The following is a 26,068-nucleotide window of genomic DNA, read 5'->3' as shown; positions in this document are numbered from 1 at the left end:
GTTTCTTTCTAGCTCATGGGTCTGCACTCTGTTGAGTTTGGCTGGGTTTGACTGTAAGCTGCAGGTTGGCTTCAGTTACATGTCAGGTATTTATTCATCGTGGACCACCGCTACATGGGGCATATGTTTCTTGTGCTGCACGTAGGTGCACAAGGGAAGGCAGGTTGCCTAAGTGCTCCTCAAGCCTCCAGTTAGAACCATTCCAGCAAGTCAGAGGCCACACTCTTAGAGTAACTGGAAAATGAGATGAAAGGCCAGTTTTTGCAGAAATATCCCAGTATAATTTGATGTGAAATTGTGGGTTTAAGACATTACTTTTTCCCTGTTGGATGGTGTGAAAAACAGAAAGTAAGGTTTTTCTTCTTTCACTTCTGTATGTTTAGTGCAAAGGTAGCATTTAGGGGAGGAGAGAGGGAGTCTGAACATCTTATCCTGTGTGGTGCTCAACTACCTTGTTGCATATAGAATTGGTAGACTCCTTACTTTGAAAGTAGGTCGGAGGGACCGGGTGTGGTGGCTCATGCCTGTAATCCCAGCACTTTGGGAGGCCGAGGCGGGCGGATCAGGAGGTCAGGAGATTGAGACCATTCTGGCTAACATGGTGAAACGCTGTCTCTACGAAAAATACAGAAAATTAGCCAGGCTTGGTGGCAGGTGCCTGTAGTCCCAGCTAATTGGGAGGCTGAGGCAGGGGAACGGCGTGAACCCGGGAGGTGGAGCTTGCAGTGAGCAGAGATGGCGCCACTGTACTCCAGCCTGGGTGACAGAGCGAGACTCTGTCTCAAAAAAAAAAAAAAAAAAAAAAAAAAAGAAGGTCAGAGGATCTACATTTTAAAGCTATGATTAGTGTAAATAAAGAATCCTGAATGTGTGACTTCAGTTATGTCATTTATAAATGTTTCTAAGAACTACTCCATGACATTAATTCCAAAACATTCATATAACTGTATAGTTTTGTAAACTATAAAATTTGTGTACATTTATTACCTCAGATGGTAAGATTGTAAGTCTAGTGTTTTTAGGTTTTATTATACTGGTGTTTTTGAGGTTGCTATTTTTGGTGCTGAGAAAACTCTTGATGTCTTAAGAGCTGAAATCCTTGAATAAGTATTTCTTTGGCTCCTTTTGGTTATAGGCAGGAGGCAGGGTGCTACATAGCACAAGGTGCTTTAATGTTACCATTTAGGAGTTTTAAATTTAAGATTAAAAAATTTATATAAACATAAGGAGAAAAGTCCCTGGTCAAAGAGACTAGACTCTACAAGTATAAATTTAAGTGGACTCTAGGGTCATATGTGAACATTTAATCCTGCTTTATTTGTAACACGGTACTGTCTTTCCTTGTCAGCGGTCAGCATGCTCTGGGTCCACATGTCCTACCTCAGAGTTTCCTAGGCAGGAAAACAAATCTAAATAGAGTCAGTTAAGCATCATTAAGAAAGTATATTTCTTGTGAGAAACTTTCAGTTTAGAATACATTTCATGTATTCTAAAACTTAACATGTGGGTTATATGTTTTAGATTTTCCATACAACTTCTCATTTCCTTTGGGATAATTGCATTTTCTGGAAATGGAAATCACTTAAGTGGACAGATAAAGAGGAAAGCATGTGGAATGGGGTCCAGGGTATTAAATGGCAGCACTGTGATTCTATGTCATGCCAATTACAGTGTGCGGGCCATGCTGCGCACATAAGTGCTGATACAATCTGTTTTCATTCTGCAAATGAAATACTTCCTCACGTAAAATGACACAAGTACGGTATATAGATGTGGCAAGCAGTATTTCTTCAAAAAGTATTTCCCTAACTTTGATTCTAAAGCAGAGGTCTCTAGTAGTAGTATACTGTTTTCTTAATTGATTTAGAAAATAACCATTACCTATTGTGATTGGAAGAAGTAGCTTATTTGTTTATGAAGCTACATATGAGGTAGCACAGGTGTACATTTTGTATTGAGTCGGATCTTATCTGTGGAATTTTTGTTAGATTTAGGTAGGCATTTGTGCATCCATGGTTGTTTAAATATAGCATTAATATTTATGCCTATATTGATATTTTAGAAATACAGTAATTAAGAGAAGAAGATTTATAATGTAAATCTTAGCAAAGGGTTAAATTTGTATTAATACTAACACAAGTTGATCTTTTATGTTTTACTCTTAAGTGGAAAGGAACAAGTACAAAATTTTATATGTAGTATCAAGTATATTTTTAAAATACTTAGAAAAAAATGGCTTGAAAGGAAATATGTCCCAAATGATTGGGTAGATGTAGGGGTAAGGATAATGTATTATGAGAGAAGTTTACCTTATTGTTACTCTTTTTTTTTTAAACAATGAACCCATATTTTATAATGAAGAAAATATTCATTACTAGAGAAAGTCTATAGCAATAACTTTGCTGATCCTTATTTGATGTCTTACATTAATCATTTATGTGCAATCAAAATATACTCAGCAGGTATGATGTGGGCTGTATTTACCCTAGATGGATTGCTTTCTACCTATGATTTAGTTGGGAATGGGGAAGAACTGTTTTTAGTGTTGAAGACAAAGGACACCTGTTAGTAAGTTTCTCCATGATGATTACTTAATACATATCGTTTACATTTGAAGTAACTTATTTCAAAAAAGGAAAACATGAATTCAACAGGATGTTCTAGAGGTTGATTAATGATCTTTTATATTTAATAGGTGATCACAGGAGTTCTTTTGGACATAGTAGAACATTTTTGAAACAAAATGATTTTCTTTATTTTCTTTAAGAAAACTTTATTTTAAATATTGACCTATAGAAAATACTATTTCTTTCTCTTTGTTTCCTGACTAGGACATGTATTCCTCTGAGAAACCTTGGACAGCAGATTTTGGTTTAATATCTGATTGGGACAACATTCAGCGCCATTTCCAGTCATGAGTAAGTGCGCTGCTTCCTTTCCTTCCAGCCATCTCAGGAGCGTTTGCAGTATTGTGCTTAGAAAAAGAAAAACGGTTACTGAATAAATTGGAATTATGTCACTTATTCAGAGATTGAATAATCTGGTTCCACTCAGCACTCTGCGCTTATGTGTATTAAGACAAGGAGATACTTTCTGATGTTTGATTTATTCTAACAAGTTTCATGTGATGAGGAAATCTGGTCATTAACTCCTTGGCTGATTTAGTTCTGTTATCTAAAATTTTATATTGACTTGCCATTGGAAAATGGTTCTTCAGAAATATGAATAGGGAACATTGCAGTTGACCATAATTAGTAGAGGTTTTATAGTGAACATTGCAGCTGACCATAATTAGTAGAGGTTTTATTGTGTGAAATGTAATCATTGAGTAACATGGGTTACATTGTATTTAAGGGAAAAAACTCTCTAACAATCTATCAATGTCTCTGATAGAACAAAGAACCAAGGCTATCCTGGGCTTAACCACATTTGATAATTTTATCTTCTTAGTTGTAAGGGGATAGTATGTGTAATATTTTCTCTCTATTCCTATATACTTCTGCTTGTGAATAAGAGAACTGGATTTTATTTTTTTGTGTTAACTGTTTCCTTTTAGAGGGTGGGAAAAGAATTGAGATTTTACCCTAACTGGGATTATATGGAGGTTTGAAGTACAGATTTCCTGACTATGGAATCTTTGGGATGGAATGAGCATTTTCTTATTGGAAGATAATATTAGAGTTTAAATGTTTTCACATATTATTTGTATTGATTATATTTACCTTAATATGAAATAGGGCAGCTTTTCTCATCAACAATTCAAATAATTAGGCAGTTGATAAGTGAAAATGAAGCTGCTATTGTAAAATCTTGGAGTGCTTTCTACTAAGAATAATATCGTAAGGAATGGTCTTTGATTTTCGACTTTTCAGTGCTATACTTTTTGGTAGTGTACTTTGAAGAAACAAGGATAGTGGCTAGATGCGTTCAATACAGATTAAGAAAGAGTTTTTTTTTTGTTTGTTTTTGAGAGGGAGTCGCGCTCTGTTGCCCAGGCTGGAGTGCAGTGGTGCCATCTCCGCTCACTGCAAGCTCTGCCTCCCAGATTCATGCCATTCTCCTGCCTCAGCCTTGCAAGTAGCTGGGACTACAGGCGCCGGCCACCACACCCAACAAATATTTTTTTGTATTTTTAGTAGATATGGGGTTTCGCGTGTTAGTCAGGATGCTCTCGATCTCCTGACCTCGTGATCCGCCCACCCCTGCCTCCCATAGTGCTAGGATTACAGGTGTGAGCCACTGCGCCCGGCCAAGAAAGAGCTTTTGTTGTTTCAGCTTCAATCATGACATTTTGTGAGAATGTTTATCTAATGTAAAGTGCTAACTCTATTGAAGATGATAATTAGTTCACAAAAATTAAAATAAATGGCAAGCATTTTAACTTAAAAACGGTTACATTTTTGGAAAGTAAAATGAATTTCCTTCTACTTTGCAATTTTTGGGTTCTGTTAGGATCAGTGTTGCAGATGCAAGTTTTTTTGAAGACAGGTAGCCTGTGCCTTTCATGTTTGAATCTCGGTGTTTGACAGTGTCTTGTACACTGCTTACCCTACAAAACAAAGATCACAGTCCTGTGAGGATGAAGGCAGAGGGGAGGAGTGGCTTGTCAAGCACCTAATAGTATTTGAACCACATAACATTTTTCATCTTTAAATTACAATGTTTATATTTTATTTGCAAGATTTTTAACTGGTTCTTCTTTATATCCACTAATAATTTTCCATTTCTACTTAAAACAATTGGTTCTGTCATTCTTCTGTCTCTTTGTGGATCTTTTACATGCTTATTTTAAAGTCTTTTTCAGATCATTTGATAATTTAAAAATTTTGTCTTCGGTGAATTTATGTTGTGATTGTTGATGTTTTCATCATGTTTTGTAATTTGCAGGCACATTCCAATGGAAGTTTTTTTTGCTCCTATGTCTCTCTCTCTTTTTGTGATTTTTGTTTTTTTCCTGCTAGTCTAGCAGATTCACAGTTGTCTCTGCCTGGCTTTGGAGTTCCCAGATCAGAATCAGGTCTGTGTTAGTGGGTCAGAGCCCTGGTCTCATGGTGACGTTAGGGACATCACAGATTCAGTCACTCAGTCAGCTGGCATTAGGTCAGCAACTTCCTGTAAGCCGTAGCCTCAACACAGTTAGCAGAAACATTTTCAATCTAGTTTCATAATTAAGGAAGAGTGCCACCCCAGTCTCTGGCTTTAGGCACAGAGCCTGACTCTTGACCCTGATTCCTAGGGAAATCTTTTCTTTACAGTTACCCCACAGGACAAAACTTCCTGCTGCTTTGTCCTACTCTGGGCCCAGAGTCCGGCTGACCTTGTGCCTTCAGTGTGCCTCACACTTTACGCTCCTGTTAGATTTCTGAACTGTGGAGATGTTTGGGGCATAGCTATGCCATTTTAGTGACTTGTGCTTCTCTTTCATCTGTTATTTCTGTGTGTTTGTGTGAAGAAGGGGAAGCTACAGAGAAAGAACAATGCCATTGGGGACTTAACACCTTACTTCACACTTCAGATTCTTTTTAAAAAAAATCAGCTTCTAAGTAGTCTGCTAGTTCCTAGAGCCACTGCCTGTCACCCACATAGCACTCCAGCTGGTAGGTGAGCCCTGTGTGCTGCTTCTCCATAGCACTCTGCCTGCCTCGTTCTGGGACCCATGAAGCTGTATTCAAATCATCTGCTTATTTGCTTGTATCTTTCTCTAATCTGTGTGCTCCTGGAGGGGCAAAGATGATTCATTCCTAGAGCCAAACACTGTTCCTGGCACTTAATAGGTGTTCAATAAATATTGCACTACCTTGGGTGTTTGTAAGTAATGTCCTTAGTATGCAGGAGCTATTCTGTGTTTTATTATTATTATTTTTATATTATGTTTTATTATTATTATTTTTTATTATTATTTTTAGGTGAAATTAGAGCTGTTGCCATGAGAAGAGTGTATGTGTAGAGTTTCGCCTGAGACAAAGCATTCCAGGCTGGTGGAGCAGTGTGAGAAAGGTGTGATGTTCTGACTCCACATAGGTGTTGCTAGCGAATTGAACATTCTGGAGTCTAGAGATAGGAAGGGGGATTGTAAAGGTGGAGGAGACGAAATTGGGGTCCAGGTCATTTACGTTCTAGGAAGTTTGGACTTGATCCTATAGGGCTTAAGGAGCTATTAAAGGATTTCAGTTAGAGGAGCAACTTAATGAGTTTTAATTCTGGAAAAAATTACCCTGACAAACATATTTTGTTAGATGTCAGTTAAAAAGATTGGTTACACAGACAGTATTCACCCTTTCTTGCCTTGTTTTTAGTTTTCAGTTCTTTCCAAGTTCCCTTTGAATCAGACTGAGTTACATTTCTTTTTCTTGTCAATTTGATGATTTTCTCCAGCAAAAGAAATTGTTCTTGAGTAGACCACTGTACCAAAGGGTAGGGAATATTAGAGCGATCTGTCTTGTGCTGCAGTTTCTAGGGGGTTGTAAGTCTTCCAAATGGTCGTGATCAAGTGTGTCAGAGTTCTTGTTTTTGAAAAAAAAAAAATTATGGATGCATGGTACAGGCTAAAAAATAGCAATATATGTCATTGAAGTTTAGATAGAATTTCCAAACTTAGATTTGGGTGGGAATGATGGGTTAACTTTTTCCCCCCAATATTTTTCTGGAGATTAAAATAAAGATTGGATATTTGTGTGTCTGGGTAGGTTTATCTATGCAGTATTTCCCAGCCCTTTCCATGTTATCAAGAGCTAGAACATGGTCGGCCGGGCGCGGTGGCTCAAGCCTGTAATCCCAGCACTTTGGGAGGCCGAGGCGGGCGGATCACAAGGTCAGGAGATCATCCAGGCTAACACGGTGAAACCCCGTCTCTACTAAAAAATACAAAAAACTAGCTGGGCGAGGTGGCGGGCGCCTGTAGTCCCAGCTACTCGGGAGGCTGAGGCAGGAGAATGGCGTGAACCCGGGAGGCGGAGCTTGCAGTGAGCTGAGATCCGGCCACTGCACTCCAGCCTGGGCGACAGAGCGAGACTCCGTCTCAAAAAAAAAAAAAAAAAAAAAAAAAAGAGCTAGAACATGGTCATAGCTATACATCACGTGGGATAAACTGAAGAAACTGTTTAGGGTGTAGAGGCACCTGGCTCTAATGTCTCAGCCCAGGCAGCCAGGCATGGCTTGCTGCCATGGCACCCTCTTGGCACAGTAGTTGGAATGCCCTATCTAGAATCTTCATGATGTTTTTCAGCTTTTATCTGGTGGATATATAGGCTATCACGTTCTGAGGCTGAATATCTATTTTGTGGAAAATGTACTATATGATGCTATTATGATGTGTATTTCATTGTGGATTGTACTTAGTTACAATCCACAAAAAGCCTTTTGATTTTTAGTACATAAATTTTTGTTGTTTTTCTGTATTTACATATTTAACATTTATCGTACTTGCCTATTTGGTTTTTCTCGGATGGTACCAAATATTAAATTAAGTTGTTATACTCAGACTGTGACTATGATTTGAAAAGGAGCTCTCAGGATCCATAATATAAAGGGTCACAAGAGAAACTTGTACGCCAGGCACAAAGTAGTGATTATTTTGGTAGAATATGTTAAAAAAAAAAAAAAAAAACTAAGTGAAAACACCACAACACAAAAGTAATTAGAGTATTACTTAATTTCCTTTTCCAAAGCTTTAAGTAAAAACAAAAACCAAAAACAAAACAAAAACAACACTTAACTAGCTTATTTGCTCTGTTTTAAAATTTTTATGTTCTGTATTTTATTTCAGTTTCTTCAGGCAAGTTTTGCTCTGCGACTAATTACGTGATAGGTTTCCTAAGAGTTTTTCTCTTCTGGCTAGGTAATACAGGAGTGAATCTATGACATTGGAGGTGTTTGATTCTGCCCTTTGTTCTGAATAATGAAATGAGTTTTTTGAGGTCATTTTTCGATATGAAATGTTTCTCTTTCACCTGAGGAAGAGTAATGGCAGTGAGTAATTTGTGGGGTAGTGTATTTGTGGTTTTCTAGTAGTGTAGGAGTAAAGATCTTCATTCACTGGAGCAGGGAACTAAGCGTTCATGCTGAAGTGAAGAACAATTTGTTTGAACATTTGTTAGAGCAGATAATATTATAAATTATTGAATAGATTACTAAATCTCTCGGTGGTAGTAGAAGGATCCTTTTGAGTCTTACTAAGTAAAAAAATTGTGCTCCAAGTAGCAGAAAACTTCCCATAAGTACTGGCTAAAACTCTCTAGGACAGTAGCCTATCTAGGTAGATAAACTGTGGAATAGCTGTGTGCTTCCGAAGTTGGGTAGAAGTTAAAAGAAAATTTAAGTTGAATTGTATTTGAAATGCCAGCATGTCTGTTATTTAATGGAATCTTAAATCCCTTTACAAAGTTTAACAGGTATCCTTTTGTTATATTAAGACTCATTTATGTTTGATAAATTTAGATTTGGGAATATAAAGTTCTAAATGTTAGTTATTCTTAAAATGTATATATAAACAGTGTTTCTTAATGGAGGAGAGGGATTTGGAAATGTATGGAGACTTTGTGGAGACTTTGTGGCTGACAGTTACTGGGGAACCTGATGGCATTTAGTGGGCCGGGGTCACTGTCAGACCTGTGACAGCCTTCAACTGTAGTCCGTTGGTGAAGGATGCCAGCAGAAATTGCTTCTCAGAAAATGTGTGTGATCAATTTCTTAGTTTAGTGAATTTCGTTGTTGTTAATACTGACTATTTAAAGTGGAATATACTGTGCTTTTAGCTAATTTATCATCTTTTGACCACTTGCTGTAGAAAAGTGATTCTGAGGCCGAGTGTGGTGGCTCATGGCTGTAATCCCAGCACTTTGGGAGGCTGAGGTGGGCGGATCACCTGAGGTCAGGAGTTGAAGACCAGCCTGGCCAACATGGTGAAACCCCGTCTCTACTAAAAATACTAAAAAATTAGCTGGGCATGGTGGCAGGTGCCTGTAATTTCAACAACTCGGGAGGCTGAGGCAGGAGAATAGCTTGAACCAGGAAGGTGGAGGTTGCAGTGAGCTGAGATTGAGCCACTGCACTCCAGCCCAGGTGACAGAGTGAGCCTGTCTCAAAAAAATAAAAAGAGTAAGTCTTGGTTTGATACTATGGGAAATTAAATATGAATTTAATATAGGCTTTTCTTATTTATAGAGTATATTTTAATATTTTAAGTTAAAACTTTTTGGGAGGTGGTTTACATTTTTTCTTATATATTTTCTTTTGATATTTTTTCAAACTTACAACAAGAAAAGTTGTAAAAATAGTACTCCAAATTTCCACATACCTTTTGGTCAGATTTATCAAATATTTACATTTTGCCCATTTGATTTTCCCTCTCCCTTTCCCTCTCTCACACACATCTCTATCAAGAAATTAAAATGTTTAAACAAAACATTTTCTGTGAAAGTCTGTTTTCCTTTTATTAAGTGATTTAATTTTTTGCATAAATGTAAATTACTGTAGTAGTATAAGCTTAGTAAAGCTTCTAAATGGTTTTTACTAGTTAAATCTTAAAATTTCAAATTATATACCTACTATTATATTTTTAATTCTTCAAAAGCTGTATCTATCTAGTTTTTATAGACCTGTTATTAAACATTTTCTTTTAAATCTACAACGTATTACATAATATAGATAAATTTTATATGTAAACCAACTTTAATGAAATTTTTTTTAGTACAACACAAACCAGTGTGCTCCAAATGACTTCTTTATAATAGTTTCAAGATACTCCATTCTTAAGAGAACTATTTAGAATTCCATTCTGAAAGCAGTAAGTTTTCCAATGGCAGGCCTCTTTATGTTCCCAGAGTCCCAGAGACTTGAGTTGGAACCCTGGCTTTGCTGCTGGTAGCCACGTTATTATGTATGGCCAGTGGCTTGACTTCTTTAACCGCCTCCCCACACATCCTTTACTCATTTGTAAATGTAGGTACCAGATAGATCATCTGGAAGCCTTCTTCTAACTCTTAAAATTTACTGTTAAGTCAGTGAGAAAATTTTCATTTCTTATTTTGCCTTATAGGCGTACATCTATTGGGTAAAACAAGGAATTCCTGTATTAGTTATGCAATATCCTAAATTACAAGAAATGCACTTTTCAGGGTTTGGGGGCCTGCTATGTTGCTCTGAGTCGGATTTTCCGAAGTACCATCGTTCCAAATGTAGGCGCGTGCTCTCTGCTTCCTTCTGCTTGTTCTCCTGACAGCCAGAGTTCAGAGGGGAATTATGTTTCAAATTGATGCTCTTAAATATTCGTCTTGTTATCTCTTTCATTAATTTTAGAAAATAGAGCTTGATTTTTACAGTTTTCTTCTTGAATCTGTGTTATTAGAATTGATGTACCGGTTGGAAAAAATCTATATCTCTTTTACATTAACTTCTCCAAAACTGGATTTCTATATGAAAATATTATATGTATGATTTTTAATATTTTTTATTTGTGAAAAGACATAGTGGAAAGCACAGCTTAGTGAGATTTGTTACATGGTCTGAATAAAATTCCACCTAATTAACATCCAGTTTTTACAGTGGTATCTGGACAACTATATATTATCATGTTTTGCATTAAACACAAATAGACGTCTTCTACTAAGGGAATTTGAGGCTATCAGTGTATGTGATGGGTGCCATTGTACAGAAATCTCATTTCCTGGAGTGAGAAATTGATATTAGAAATTTTCAAGCCTCTGTCTCTCTTCCTCAAAATTGATCTAAAATAGTATTTTGGTGTGACTTTTTTTTGGAGATAGACAAGGTGACTGTGAAAGTAATTCTTTTCAGCTTCTCTTTAAAGCTATGGGTTAGAAAGGTCAGACCTAGAGTGAAAATATCTTCCCAGTTCCTCCCCTTATCCCAGTCTCCCACTCCTACTTTTAAGCACTGAGCTATAAATTAATTCTTTTTTAAAACTGAAATGCATTGTATGTTTGTATCATGAATGTGGCCCAGAAGTTAGGAGGTCAGGTGAAAACGAAAACTTCTCCTATGGGTTATTCTTATTCATGTTCAGAGATAGTGGTCGTTGTACAGGCAGTTAGTAGTAGAGTGCTGTCTTTTCCCTCTGACTTTAGAAACTGACTTCCCCTGGCATTGCCTTGGAAGCATACCTGGAGCGGCACTGGTTTGATTTTGTTCTCACACATTAGTACCATTCAGGTGTTAAACTTTAAACAATAAAATATAAAAAGATTATAGTCAGCGACTAATAGATATTCATTAACATTTATATTAAGTTGTGGGGCATATGGAGTCACAATGTCTTTTTAAAACTACAGTTGCCTGTTTTAGATGTTAAACGAATGGAATAGAAATGGAATTTATAAAATGCATTAGTAAAGGTTTGGACACTGTACAGTAAACCACCATGATCTCTTCACTGGTAAACCTTGTTATGTTCTAGTACTTGCAAGGTAAGGGAGAATATATTTGCTTGATTATAACTTGAGAGAAATTTGTAAAAGCTAACATGTATATATGTATTAAGTTTTTATGTAAATTATAATTGTTGGTCTTGTGTGTTTTCTTTTGGTAACAATTATACATTATTGTCTTTCTATGATATGTGATGCAGGTGATGTGTGAAGTGTTCAGGATTAGAAGAGGAGGAACCAGCTATTACCAGTGTTGGAAGAGCATTGCAAACTATTTACTTTTGACAATTATGGTACAGCAGAGATTGAATTTAATTTTCAAACCTGCTTAAATTTGTTGTTTTAACTAACATAACAGCAATTTACATGCTAAGTGGTTAATTCAGGCCACTATAATATGACTACTAGAATGTATTTTTTGGCATGCTTTATTATAAAAAATATTTCTGCTGATAGATGTGACCTAGAAGCTATGTAAAGCAGGTTGTCTTACTGCTATTGGGAAACCTTTACTGCTGTTACAGTGTCTCCTCTGGATAAGAAAAGGCGCTTCTCCATTGCCATTATCTTATCCGGGTTTCCATACATGGGGGCAATGGGGCCATTGTAGTTTTTTAAAAAATCAGTCTTAATGAGACCTTGTATAGAAACTTTGTACCTATAGGTATATTATATACATCTGTACATGGGGGTCTTTGCACAGAACAGAAGAAAAACTCTACTTCTACTATCTGGGTATCTAAACTGACTTTGTTAAAAGGAATTTGATTCTTACATGATTCCTTACCAGTATCTCTGTGCTTAAAAACGAAAGCTACTTAAAAATGTTTGATTTGTATTATAAAAATGGAGTTATTACTCTTTTCCCCACAGTGTGATGTAAAAATTGTTAGACACCAGACATTTTATTCTAACTGAAAAGATATGCTTTTCTAGCTCAGTGCTGGCTGCATTCTGATGAAATATAATAATGTCTAGATCTACAGTTTTCCTTCATTGTTTTTTCTTTCATTAGTGTGTATCTCTTCTCAGCAGATGAAATTCTTACATCTACTCCTTGCCAACCAGTCCAACTTTATTTTTTCAGTAGTATCAATTCTTTATTTTTAAATATTATTTCTGAAAATGTATTTAAAAATACCACTGATTTATTTTTGAACAATTTGAGAGTAGGTTGCATGTATCAAGCTCCTTTTCCCGTATGTACTTCAGTGTGTGGTTCCGAAAAACAATGCCATTCTCTTGCATAACCACAGTAAAATAATCACATAAATGAATTAGACTTATCTAATATATGATCTTTATTCCAGTGTTGACAGTTTCCCCAATGATGTGCTTTACAGCATTTTGCTCCTCCGATACAGGATTCACCTGAGTGTTATTCACACATTGCCTTTAGTCTTCCAGTCTCTTTAATCTCCTCTAATCTGGAATAGTTCCTCAGATTTTCTTTACCTTTTGTGATATGGATGTTTTTGAAGACAACAGACCAGTTGTTTTATAGACTGTTCCTCAGATGATGGATGATGGAGGGTTCCTGTAATGGGATCTGACCTAACAGGTGTGACTGGTTAGGGGCCATTCTGTCAGGAAGCCTGCCTTGAAGAGAAAGGAAGACTGCTTGGTGAGCTCTAGATTTCCTTCACGTTTAGCTGTTTAGTAGAAAATTCCCCATTTCTACTTGAATTGAAATAGGATTCAAATCTTTTGCATAAGTACAGGATTTATTGTTCTGCTTTACTAGTTTCTATTTTACTTTTATTACAAAGGCTTGAGAAAAAAATGATAATGAAATATTTTCTAGAATATGAGATGGCCGTGAAATGAGACAGCCTTTGCCTTTTATGGAGAGATCCCTTTTTAGCAGAATTCCTGTTCTGAATTATCTGATAAAATCTCAAGATGCTACTGAACAAATACAATGAAGGTATAAAGTATAGCAGTATTGATTTTAATTGTTTTATAATAATAAAACAGCTATAGCTATTCATATATAAATCAAGATTGCTTCACTAAAGATTAGCTGTTCTCATAACCTGGTGCCTCTTTTGTCCTGATACATTTTCTTTAGCCAAAAATAGAATAAATGAACATTTCAGGACTCTGATTCTCATTAGGCTGTAGAGATTTATGGGTCATATTAGATTTTAATATGAAATGTCAGAATACTTATCATCTTATAGTTATGACTGTTAAAAGTTTAATAATTGCAAGGTATAGTGAAAGCTAGAAGATTAACTTGGAATATTGCAAAGGATAGGAAATTCAAAGTTAGACAACTTTGAGACACATGATACTATAAATTAATTTCTTAAAATATTTTAGGGGTCATAGTGTTTGAATCTTTGATTTTAAAACACGTTTTAAGAAAGAAAATTGTAATTTTGAATAAATAATAATTGTTTTAATTTTAGTATGAACAGATACTTAATGAGCCCCTATGTATGTACTGCTTCTGTGGTGGTCTTTGATGATACAGCCAAGAACAAGACAGACAGGGCCCTTGGCCTTGTATAGCATAGAACTGGTGGGGAGGCCAGACATTCAGCAAGTAGTACATTCTTAGTAATACCAAAAGGGACATCCAGGGAGTCTTTGCTCCTACAGGAGCAAGGGAATCTGTCCTCACAGGGAGATTGGGAGGAACACTTTAAGGAAATGTTCCAGCTGAGACCTAGTGAAGAGGAAGAGGAGAGTGTTCTAAACAGAAAGAACAACGTATGTGAAGACCCAGCATTGAGAGATTGAGACTGACATTAAGAAATTAGGGAAAGCTTGGTATTGGGAGAACAGGTGGGTTAGAGGGGGTTTTAAGTTTAGTTTAGGTAAGCACTCCCCTCTTGCCTCTATTTATACTTTTGTTTAAATTCATTTAAACTAATCAGGTTTCTTCATTTTCCACAACCCCCTTTTCTTGTTGTTAACCACAACATTAAAATAAATATATTTTGAAAATGGGGGAAAAAGATTACTGGTAACCTCACTATGTTAAAGAAGCCATTTACATTTCTGCTTATGATCTTCTAGTACTGTTTAGTTTTTTTTTTTATATATAATCACATTCATAGTGTATATGCAATTTTATGTTTGGCTTTCTAACATTGAATTGTATTTAAAACAGATTTCTTATTGTTTTCATGGTTAGAATTCACAATTATATTCCTTAAAGGTAATGATGCATCATAACTTATTTAACCATTTCCTTTTTTTTTTTGGTCATTTAAGATGGCTCAGTTTTTAAAAATGTTTATAGAATGAGTGTCACTGATGAATTTGCCGTTTTTTTCATTAAACTGGAATTAATTCCACAGGCTAGATTTATAATGTAGAACTTTTTATGCCTAATTCTTTTGCCTTTCTGGAAAAGATTGCACCCATTTACAATTACTCTGGTAATTGTATACAAGGATATCAGTTTCACCATAACTAGCCTAGTAGGCTCAAAATGACATCACATAGTTGCTATCTGTTGTATTATTTGATTTCTAGACAGGATAACTTAAAAAATTATGGTAAAATACACATACCATTTACCGTCTTAGCCATTTTAAGTGTGTAGTTCAGTAGTGTTAAGTACATTCGTATTGTTGTGCAACCTTGAATCTCTTCACCTCCTTTCATTTTGAAAAACTGGAGGCTGTGTACCCATTAAACACTAAATGCTCTTATTTCTTCCTCTTCCCGGCCTCTTGCTACTCTAGGTACCTCATACAAGTGGAATAATTCAGTGTTTGTATTTTTGTAACTGGTTTATTTAACTCAGCACAGTGTCTTCAAGGCTCATCCATGTTGTAGCATGTGTCAGAATCGCCTTCCTTTTTTTTTTTTTTTTTTTTTTGAGACGGAGTCTCGCTCTGTCGCCCAGGCTCTGGAGTGCAGTGGCGCAATCTCGGCTCACTGGAAGCTCCGCCTCCCAGGTTTACGCCATTCTCCTGCCTCAGCCTCCCGAGAAGCTGGGACTACAGGCGTCCGCCATCTCGCCCGGCTAGTTTTTTGTATTTTTTAGTAGAGACGGGGTTTCACCGTGTAGACCAGGATGGTCTCGATCTCCTGACCTCGTGATCCACCCGTCTCGGCCTCCCAAAGTGCTGGGATTACAGGCTTGAGCCACCGCGCCCGGCCACGCCTTCCTTTTTAAGGCGGAGTAATATTCCCTTGTATGTCTAGAACACGTTTTGTTTATCCATTCTTTTGTCAGTGGACACTTGGGTTGCTTCCACCTTTTGGCTGTTGTGAATTATGCTGCTGTGAACAGGGGTGTACAAATACGTCTTCGGAACCCTGCTTTCAATTCTTCTGGGTCTATACCAAGAAGTGGAGTTGATGGATCATATGGTAACTCTTTTTGTAATTTTGCAAGAAACTGCCATACTGTTTTCCATAGCGGTTGCACCAGCTTACATTGTGCAAGGATTCCATTTTCTCCACATCCTCCTAGCCCTTATTATTTTCTGTTTCATTGATAGTAGCCATCCTAGTGAGGTGGTATTTCCTCGTTAGACAAGGTAACTTTTTCATGGACTCACTGTTTACATTTTCTCTTTCATCATATCCTTCTAAAACAGTCTTTTCTTCCGAAATGATTATTGAAAAGTCACAGATTTTAACTTTGAATGCTTCTTTTGCACCTTCCAAAAATTTTATTATGAAGCAGTGTAGCATTTATATATTTACTGGAGTTTCATATGGTTTTTTGTTTGTTTCTTTGATTTTTTGAGACAGGGGTCTTGCTGTGTCATCCAGGCTGGAGTGCAGTGGCACAATCTTGGCTCACTACAGCCTCTGCCTCCCGGGCTCAAGCGATTCTCCCACCTCAGCCTCTCGTGTAGCTGGGACTACAGGTGTGTTCCACCACACCCGGCCAATTTTTGTCTTTTTTTGTAGAGGTGGGGTTTTGCCATGTTGGCCAGGCTGGTCTTGAACTCCTGGGCTCAAGTGATCTGCCCACCTCGGCCTCCCAGAGTGCTGGGATTACAGTTTGTGAGCTGCTGTGCCCAGCCTCATATGGTTTTATTTTGAGACATGGACCATTTTGTGATGGTCAAAGGAGAGATAATGTATAATATACCAAAAAAGCAGAAGTAGTAAAAGGTTTCAGAAAGGGAGGAAGAATGGAGAATAATAAGTACCAAAGATGAGTTTTGCCTAAGGTACTGTTCCGTCAAGGACACTGTTGGCAGCCTTCCATCACTGTTGTAATTAATGTGTCATGTTGATTACAGATTTCATACTGGGGGAAATCTCTACAAAAATCTCTTTGAATGTTAGAGGGACATCTGTGTTTAAATACTCAAGTGCTTCTGTGAATTCTTTGGCAATACGTTTGTCTTTATATTTACGTGTTTTATGTGTATGTGCACATATGAACCTTTTATCTTAATTGTGATGTTATGTTGAATTAACATTTATTCCAAGGCTATACACATAGAGCTAAATGTGTTTTTTTGGAGACAGGGTCTTGCTCTGTCACCCAGGCGGGAGTGCAGGGGCGTGGTCTTGGCTCACTGAAATTCCTCCTGGGCTCAAGTGGTGATCCTCCCACCTCAGCCTCCTGAGTAGCTGGGACTACAGGCACCCGCCACCACACTTGGCTGATTTTTGTAATTTTAGTAGTTTCTGGGGTTTTGCCATGTTGGCCAGGCTGGTCTCAAACTCCTGACCTCAGTGGATCTGCCCGCTTCAGCCTCCCAAAGTACTGGGATTACAGGCATGAGTCACTGTGCCTGGCCAATAATGAATTTTTTAAAACTAATAATGTTATTTGATAGCTTTGTTGGAATCTAGAGTAGGTCAAAATTAGTTGAATGCTCTGTTTTCTTGAATTTTTGATTTTGAAAATGAAGTCATATTTAAATTTCCATATTATGACTAAATCTCTTTTCTTCCATATTTCTGTGTCCATTTGCACGTGGCTTTGCAAAGTTAAAAGAAAAGTTAGTTCTACGCAACGGGAGACTTCCTTAAAAAATTGAAAATGTAATGTGTAAATTAGAATATGTTCAGTTATAGTATATTATGTATGGCTTTTAATTAACACTGTTTTTCCATATAAGGGCACAACTCTCCTGTCATCCTTTACTTGCAAGAGTCACCTCAATTGTAATTTAATCATTAATTTTGTAATTATTTATTTAATGCCAGTTTCTCTTTGTAGAATGGAAGGAGGTTGATTACCTCTGTAGAACAGCAGTTGACATGGTACCTCTTACATACTAGGTACATAAGAAACCTTGTATGAATGAACAGGATTTTATTGCCTTTAGAATACACTTTGTATAGTCAGTAGATTAAGAGTTTCTCAATGTTGTGAAGATGAATTGGAATAATATATTTTTATTTCCCATGTTTGTGAAAGCTTTGAACATGTTTATGGTAGTGTCCACTGAGCTAGTTTCTTGTCTGCTGTTTATAAGCAAAATGAATTATCATTTGATAAAGTATTTTTAAAGACTGATTTTCAATGAATTGCTAAGTTAATTCTATTAATACAAATACTTCTGTTCAAAAACAATTACTATCATATAATCTGCCTTGAAATTATATGAGAGAAGGATAATGTTGTCATCCACAAACACATATTCTGTGGCTCTTTCCACATCTGCCAATTTCAAGTTGTCAATGAGTTTTTATTTTTTGTAATAATGTGCTGTGTTTTATATTGTAGAAGTTTGTAGAGGTTGATTTTCTACATTCTAGAATGAAGTGACTGTATTTTTCCTCCTTTAAAACTTAAGTAGAGGCTGGGTGTGGTGGCTCACACCTGTAATTCCAGCACTTTGGGAGACTGAGGCGGGCGGATCACCTGAGGTCCAGAGTTCGAGACTAACCTGGCCAACATGGCGAAACCCTGTCTCTATTAAAAATACAAAAATTGTCTGGGCGTGTTGGCTCCTGCCTGTAATCCCACCACTTTGGGAGGCCGAGGCAGGCAGATCACTTGAGGTCAGGAGTTGGAGAACAACCTGGCCAACATGGTGAAACCCTGTCTCTACCAAAAATACAAAAATTAGCTGGGCATGGTGGCGGGCACCTGTAATTCCAGCTACTCAGGAGGCAGGACAGTTGCTTGAACCCAGGAGGCGGAGGTTGTGGTGAGCCGAGATTGCGCCACTGTACTCCAGCTTGGGAGACAAGAGCGAAACTCCATCTCAAAAACAGCAACAACAACAACAACAGCAACCACCACCAAAAATTAGCCGGGCAGGGTGGCGGGCGCCTGTAATCCCATCTACTGGGAAGGCTGAGGCAGGGAAGGTTGCTTGAACCTGGGAAGCGGAGGTTGCATGAGCTGAGATCGAGCCACCGCACTCCAGCCTGGGCGACAGAGTGAGACTCTGTCTCAAAAAAACACAAAACAAAACAAAACAACTCAAAAACAAACCAAACTTAAGTAGAATGACAAATAAATGAAGGAAGCTGATTTCTTAACCCAAAAAAGAGAGAAGAGTTAGAAATGGTTTATAGTTTAATATCCTACAGTCTTTTTATATTTTCAGGCCAGTGGACATCTTGAATATTTACAGATTATGTTTGTCACAATAAAATTATCTCTCACGTTTTTTTCATCTCATTTATCTCCATGTTCTGAAAAGGATGACAGTAGTTCAATTCTGAAATGTATTTCCAGGAAAGCCAAAAAAGTTTTCTGAAAAGTGGGTTAAAAAAAGTCTGAATCATTGCCAAGAATGAAAAGATGCTGCTGGGTTGTTATTCGTATGATCAAAAGAATTTGTAGGCTTAGAGCACAGTCCAAATATTCTTCTCTATGTTTTTTGCATAAAAATGATGTTGATGACACATATGAAAGTGTGAAAACATGTTAGTTCCAAAAAATATGCATAATAGTACCTCATTTTTGTAAAATGAGTAACAAAAAAGTACAAAGTAAGTCTAAAAGATTGTCAGTAGTGCTTATCTCTATATGTGGGACCTAAGACAGATTTTTATTTTCTTTTGGCTTAGTTTTAGATTCTTGTTTTTCTATACTGAACATGCATTATTATTATTATAATAAGAAAAACTATTAAAGATGTGTATTGACAAAAAGAAGAAAATAGAGACCTATTAGTTTGTAATTCTTTAAGAGTCTAGGGTGTTGGTTTGAATTACTTATAACATTATTTGCTCTGAATAGCAGTATAATTTTGCTTTAGAATTATACCAGTTCTCTTGTACTTTTTATATTTAGGGCCAAACAAGATTTTGATATTTTTCCTTTGTGTGCCTCCCCCATCCATCCATCCATCCATCCATCCATCCATCCATCCATCCATCCATCCATCATCTATCCGTTTGTCATTCATCCATTCATCCCTCCATCATCGATCCATCCATCCGACAAGAGTGAAATCATGATATTTTATACCGTTCATGTTTACATAGTCATTTATAGTTAGCTTTTCCTATGTCATTCTTCTAGAACGGTGGTTCTGAACCATGGCTGAAGGATCATTTAGGGAAGCTTTTAAACTTTGTGGTGCCCAGGCTGCACCCTAGCACAATGCAGTCACAGTCCCTGTGGATGGGTTCAGGTATCAGTCCTCTTTGAAACTCCCCAGGTGATTTCACTGCAGATTGACAATCACTCGTCTAGAGTCCAGTTTTTTTAATGCTATCTAGTATTCCATGGTGTGCACTCACTGAAACTTCATTAAGTTCTTATTGTCGGACTTTTCGATTATTTCCCTTTTTTTTTTTTTTTGCAATTACAAACAATACACATTGCAAACATCCTTGTAACTAAATTTGTGTGCATGACTATATTTGTTAATATAAAATTCCTGTCATAATGTTACTGTTCAGATAGTATGCAAAAGGTTAAGGCTTTTGATTCTTTCTGCCACAATGGATATCATGATTTTGATTTGTCTAATTCGGAAATTTTTAGAAATTCTATTGTTTAACTATTCATATACCCAAATATTTATTAAATAACAACTAATGAGTCTAAAGCTATAATAGGAAAGCTTCAGATGTTACTTAAGACAAGGTCACTATCCATGAGGAACATGGTCTGGGGCAGGGTTTGTCAACTCATCACTACTGACTTTTGGGACTAGATAATTCTTGTGGAGGTTGTTCTATAAATTGTAGGATGTTAGCCAGCATCTTTGGCTTCTATGCACTAGATGCCATAGTATTCCACCTCCTCTTGTGACAATCAAAAATGTCTTTAGACATTGCTGCCTCCCCAACCCCCATTGGTGGTTTGTAGTCTGCAAACTACAGCTTGTGGGTCATATTTGGACACACATTCACGTGTGTATTGTCTGTGTGTATTGTACAATAGCAGAGTTGAGTAGTTACGACAGTGACCACGTGATGGCTTACAAAATAGAAAACATTTACTATCTAGCTTTTATAGAAAATGTTTGCAGACCATAGATCCAGTCTATCTCCGCCATGAGGGACATGGTCTGGGGCAGGAAAGTAACTTGTAAATAGCTAAAATTCACTGGGATAAGGGTTCTGATAGATTTAGGTATGTATAGGGTGTTGTAGGTATGGGAAGAGAGGGAACAGCTAATTAATGCCCTGAGAAGATTGGGAAGACCTCTCTAAGGAGATAACAAAAATTAGGTCTTGAAAATCTTGAGTAGAGAAAAATGGGGAAGTTCCTGTAGGCAGGGGGCATGGAATATACAAAGGCAATGGTGTTGTATTCAGGGAATGGAGGAAAGTGTCATGCGCCTACTGCGTGTAATTGAAGTAGTACTGGCAAGAAACTTCAGGAATCGTATCTGCAGTGATAGATGGGGACTAAATTATAAATGAGGCTATACTCTATGCTAAGGAATTTAGACTTATCTGTGTGCAAATGGAAAGCCATTAATGTTTTTAGACAGGGGAGTGATTATCAATTTGTGATTGGAAAGATTTTTTCATATGGTATTCTGATGTTACATTCCCTGGTTCCTGATGCTCTATTGAAACCTGCCCTGCCAACTCAAAATTGGTTTTAGCGCTACTTTGCCACTTAGCACATTCTTCTTGGTTATGAGCGTCTTAAGTCTCTAATTCCCAGTGCCTACCTAGCACATAGTAAATATTCAATGAATGCTTGTCGAATGAATGTAAATATTACTTACAGGATCTTCAAACTCTTTCTCCCCCTGCACCTAGCATTGTGCCGGTAAATGTTTAACAACCAGCTGCTGGGCAGTGTGGGAGGGAGAAAACCCTGATTGTAGTGTTTGCTAATTTCTGTGGTATAAAAACACCCACCACAGCCAATTTTAAAACTTCAAGCTACCAGTGAGATGGTACAAACGAGATGTAGCTCATCACTGCATGTACCTAGCAAGTACCTAGTAAAATGAGATGAAGTGATCCCTTGCGTTTTTAAGTTGAAATAGAAAGATTTTTATTGTAAGTTTTGAATTCTGTAGTTACAAAAGATGATATTTTCATATATTGTAAGTATTGACATTTAAAAATAATATTCTCAAATCACTCTTCTAAATCAGGAATGGAAGGGGATTTCCCTAACCTGATGAAGGGTATCTATATCTGAATTCTTTAAAAATGCTAAAATTTTTTTTTTTTTTTTTAAGAGATGAAGTCTCACTCTGTTGCCCAGGCTAGAGCTGGAGTGCAGTGGTACAATCATAGCTCATTGTAGACTCAAACTCCTGGGCTCAAGGGATCCTTCCGCCTTAGCCTCTTGAGTGGCCTGATAGAGTATCTATAAAAGGCTTAAAGCAAGCATCATCTTAAATTGGAAAATGTTGAAAGCATCCCTTTAAAGTTAAAAAAGTAGAAAAGTATGCTGGTTAGAACCACTTCTATTAAATATTGTGTTGATGGTCTTAGCCAGTGCAGTAAAACAAGAAAAATGGATTAGAAGTATAAGGATTGGAAGGAAGCAATGAAGTGTTCATTTCAGATGAGGTTGGGTATGGTGGCTCATGCTTATAATCCCAGCACTTTGGGAGGCTAAGGTGGGCGGATTGCTTCAGCTCAGGGGTTCGAGACCAGCCTCAGCAACATAGTGAAACCCTGTCTCTATAAAGAATATAAAAAATTAGCTGTGCGTGGTGGCACACCCTGAGTAGCTGGTGGTCCCAGCTACTTGGGAGGCTGAGGTGGGAGGATCACTTGAGCCTGGGAGGCAGAGATTGCAGTGAGGATTGTGCCACGGCACTCTAGCCTGGGCGACAGAAAATAAAAAAGAAAAAAAAATACAAATGATATTATTATTAGGTAGAGAAAACCAGAAGAATTTACAGATAAATTGTTAGAAATAAGGAAGATGTTAACAGTGTAGCTACAGGTACTAAGGTACAAGGCCAGGCATGGTGGCTCATGCCTGTGACCTAGCACTTTGGCCTGGTGGCTCACACCTGTAATCCCAGTAATTTGGGGGGCGGAGGCAGGTGGATCACCTGAGGTCAGGAGTTTGAGACCAGCCTGGCCAACCAACATGGTGAAACCCTGTCTTTACTAAAAATACAAAGATTAGGTGTGGTGGCAAGGCACCTATAATCCCAGCTACTCGAGAGGCTGAGGCAGGAGAATTGCTTGAACCCAGGAGGCAGAGGTTGCGGTGAGCTGAGATCGTGCCATTGCCCTCCAGCTTGGCTGACAGAGGGAGACTCTGTCCCCCCGCAAGACAAACAAACAAAAAAACAACTAATGTACAGAAGTTAGTTGCATGCTTATGTATCAGCAGTTAAAAGTAATTAAGAGACTCCGTTTTCAATAGTATCAGAAAAAATAGAAATAAATCTAAGGAAAGATGTGTAAGAATTCTAAGCTGGGCGTGGTGGTTTACGCCTGTAATCCCAGCACTTTGGGAGGCCGAGGTGGGTGGATCACGAGGTCAGGAGATCGAGACCATCCTGACTAACATGGTGAAACCTGACTAACATGGTGAAACCTCATCTCTAATAAAAATACAAAAAAATCAGCCTGGCGTGGTGGTGGGCGCCGGTAGTCCCAGCTACCTGGGAGGCTGAGGCAGGAGAAGGGCGTGAACCCGGGAGGCGGAGCTTGCAGTGAGCTGAGATCCTGCCGCTGTACTCCAGCCTGGGCGACAGAGCGAGACTCCATCTCAAAAAGAAAACAAACAAACAAAAAAGAATGCTAAGGGAAAATCATAAAGTTTTAAAAAAGGATATTAGGAGGACCTAGAAATAGGGAAATATGCTATGTTTTTGTACAGGAAAACTTTGTATCAGAAAAATATCATTTCTCCCTAGTTGACATATAAGACCAATGAAATTCAAATCGTATCACAATCAGGCTTACTAGGGAACTTATTAGGTGATTTTAAATTTTATATGGAAAGAATGGAAAGGTAAAGAGCCAAAAGTAGCTAGGACATTTCCAAATAATATCAGAGAGGGAGGATTTTTTTTTCTGTCAGATATCAGGACTTATTATGAAGTTACAGTCAAATTAACCAATGGGATGTAGCACTTGTGTTATTCTATTTGGGCTGCTCTAACGAAATATCATAAGCTGGATGGCTTACAAACAATAGAAATTTATTTTTTTGCAGTTCTGGAGCTGGGAAGTCCAAGATAAGGCATATTTAATGTCTGTTGGGGGCCTGCTTTCTGGTTCATAGATGGTGCCTTCTGGCTTCTCACGTGGTAGAAAGTCAGGGCAGCTCTGTGGGATTATCTCTTACAAGGGCACTAAGCCCATTAATGAAAGCTGTGCCCCCATGATTTAATCAACTCTCAAAGGCCCTGCTTCATGATACCATCACCTTGGGGGTTAGGTTTAACACAAGAATTTTGGGGGAACTTAGATATTCAGATCATGGCATGGAGGAAATTGACCAGTGGGATATATTGAAGTGAGAAGACCCACCTGTGTTGTCCCACAGCTCCACCGTGCCTCTTTTGGATGGATACATTCCGTAGAGTGAGTGAGTCAGGATCTAATTTTTTATTTTGAAATAATTTCCGACTTAAGAAAATGTTGCAAGAATAGTATAGACAATTCTCATATTTTTTTACCTGGATTTCCCAAGTGTTAACATTTTATGACATTTGTTTTCTCATCCTGTGTTAATAGTATTGCTTTTTTTTTTTTTTTCTGAAGTGTTAGTGAGTTGAAGTATTTACCCTTAACTATTTTAGAGTATAGATCCTAAAATCCAAAATGTTCTGTTACATAACTACAGTGCAGTGGTCATAATCAGGAAATTAACTGATAAATCTATAGACCATGTTCATATTTCACCACTTCTCCCAAAATGTCCCATATTTCCCCTCAACCCTTTTTGGCCACTATGTAATCTGGGATCCTGTGTTGCATTTTGTTATCCTGACTCGACTCTCCTCTAACCTGTAACATTTCTTCAGTCTGTCTTTGTCTTCTATGACTTTGGCATTTTAAAGAGTTCAGCTCAGTTATATGTATCAGAGTATGTGATCAAATATTTTTACTAATGCAATGTGTGATGAAAAATGAGGAAAGAAACAAGAAAAAGCTATTGATTGCTTAGCAGAAGCTAAGCATTGACAGTAGTGAACCAGTGTGTTCAAAGTGATTGCTATGTGATTTTCATTTTCAAAACCAGTGAGATAATACCAGTGAGATAAGGAAGATGAAGATTGAAATTTATGAGACATGAATTTAGATATGCCTCCATGCCTGGCCAGGTATGGAGGAAAAGTTGTCCTGCATACCTCCTTCCTTGCGGAACCAGAGAGACTGGGAGAGAGGAAAGCTAATGGAAAGTTACGTGTCAAAACAGTACCTTCCGAAGATCTTCTCCAGAAGAGAGGAAGTAATTTCTCAAGAGCTGGAAACATGATTGGAAAACAAAGGCAGCAGATGCTTAACACTTACTACGTGTCCCAAACTGCCCTAGGAATTGGGATGAGGCACAGAAAGAATTGGGGAAACTTGAATTGAGGAGTTAGATTTCCACCTTTATTTGTTTAAATTTACATCTTCAGAGGGATTCATTCAAGATCACAGTTTTGGCTTGAGGTTTAAAACTTGGTCTTTGACCCATCTGAACTCTTACTTCAATTTAGGTTGTGAGTACAAACATGTTCTTTAAAGATAATAGGGAATTAGGAGAGTGGTCCTTTTTTGTCCTCCCTTTCCAAGTGTTTTCTCACTGTCATGGCTTGGAGCACTGATTTCTGAACCTAACACCCATATGGAGCATACATTATGGGTGATATATATGTACATGTTGTAGCATGTCGTGTCTGAAGAGCTGAAAACGTCACCTTGAATTTTAAAACTAGACATTTGTACAGTGGGCGCTTGCTGGAGAGAAAGCAGAAGGCTGAGTTTTGGATCAGTTTTCTTATAACCTTGGTTGATTCACTGTGCTCAGTTGTCCAGCTGAAAAATGGGAAAATAACAAATAAGCCTTTAACTGTCTGAAGGCAAAGGAACTGCCTCTGACTTACTCTGGGATCTAATATTTTATGATATGTTAAAAATGTCAAAATAATTCATGGGAAGGAAAGAAAAATAGGAGAGGAAAATTGGCAGTACAGTAAGAGGAACAAATTGCTGGTGGAGAATCAGTTTAATAAACATAGCATTTAGCCATGTTCACCTGAATATCATTTTTCTCTTTTAGTTAACTCTGTAGGTTTACTTTGAGAAGGGCTGCTGTGGGATAAATAGAACATATAACAAAGGTATTAAATATTAATTCATCATTTGTTAAAACTTGGCTATTAAAAATCATATGGAAGGATTAG

At 37.5% G+C, this 26,068-nt stretch overlaps 1 protein-coding gene across 1 annotated transcript in view; it reads left to right on the top strand.

Moving 5' to 3' along the window:
* The window catches only part of USP6NL (USP6 N-terminal like), a 159,116-nt gene that overhangs the window by 9,714 nt on the left and 123,334 nt on the right, over window positions 1-26,068 (top strand). Inside the window, exon 2 of the mRNA XM_030941165.1 lies at window positions 2,832-2,918. Within this exon, the coding sequence (XP_030797025.1) occupies window positions 2,915-2,918 (4 nt within the window). The 5' untranslated portion in view covers window positions 2,832-2,914. The remainder of the gene's footprint in view (window positions 1-2,831; window positions 2,919-26,068) is intronic.

The sequence above is a fragment of the Rhinopithecus roxellana genome, chromosome 11, assembly GCF_007565055.1.
Source record: "Rhinopithecus roxellana isolate Shanxi Qingling chromosome 11, ASM756505v1, whole genome shotgun sequence".
NCBI lineage: Eukaryota > Metazoa > Chordata > Mammalia > Primates > Cercopithecidae > Rhinopithecus > Rhinopithecus roxellana.
The sequence above is the reverse complement of the archived record's forward strand: the minus strand, read 5'-3'. Positions and strand labels throughout refer to the sequence as shown.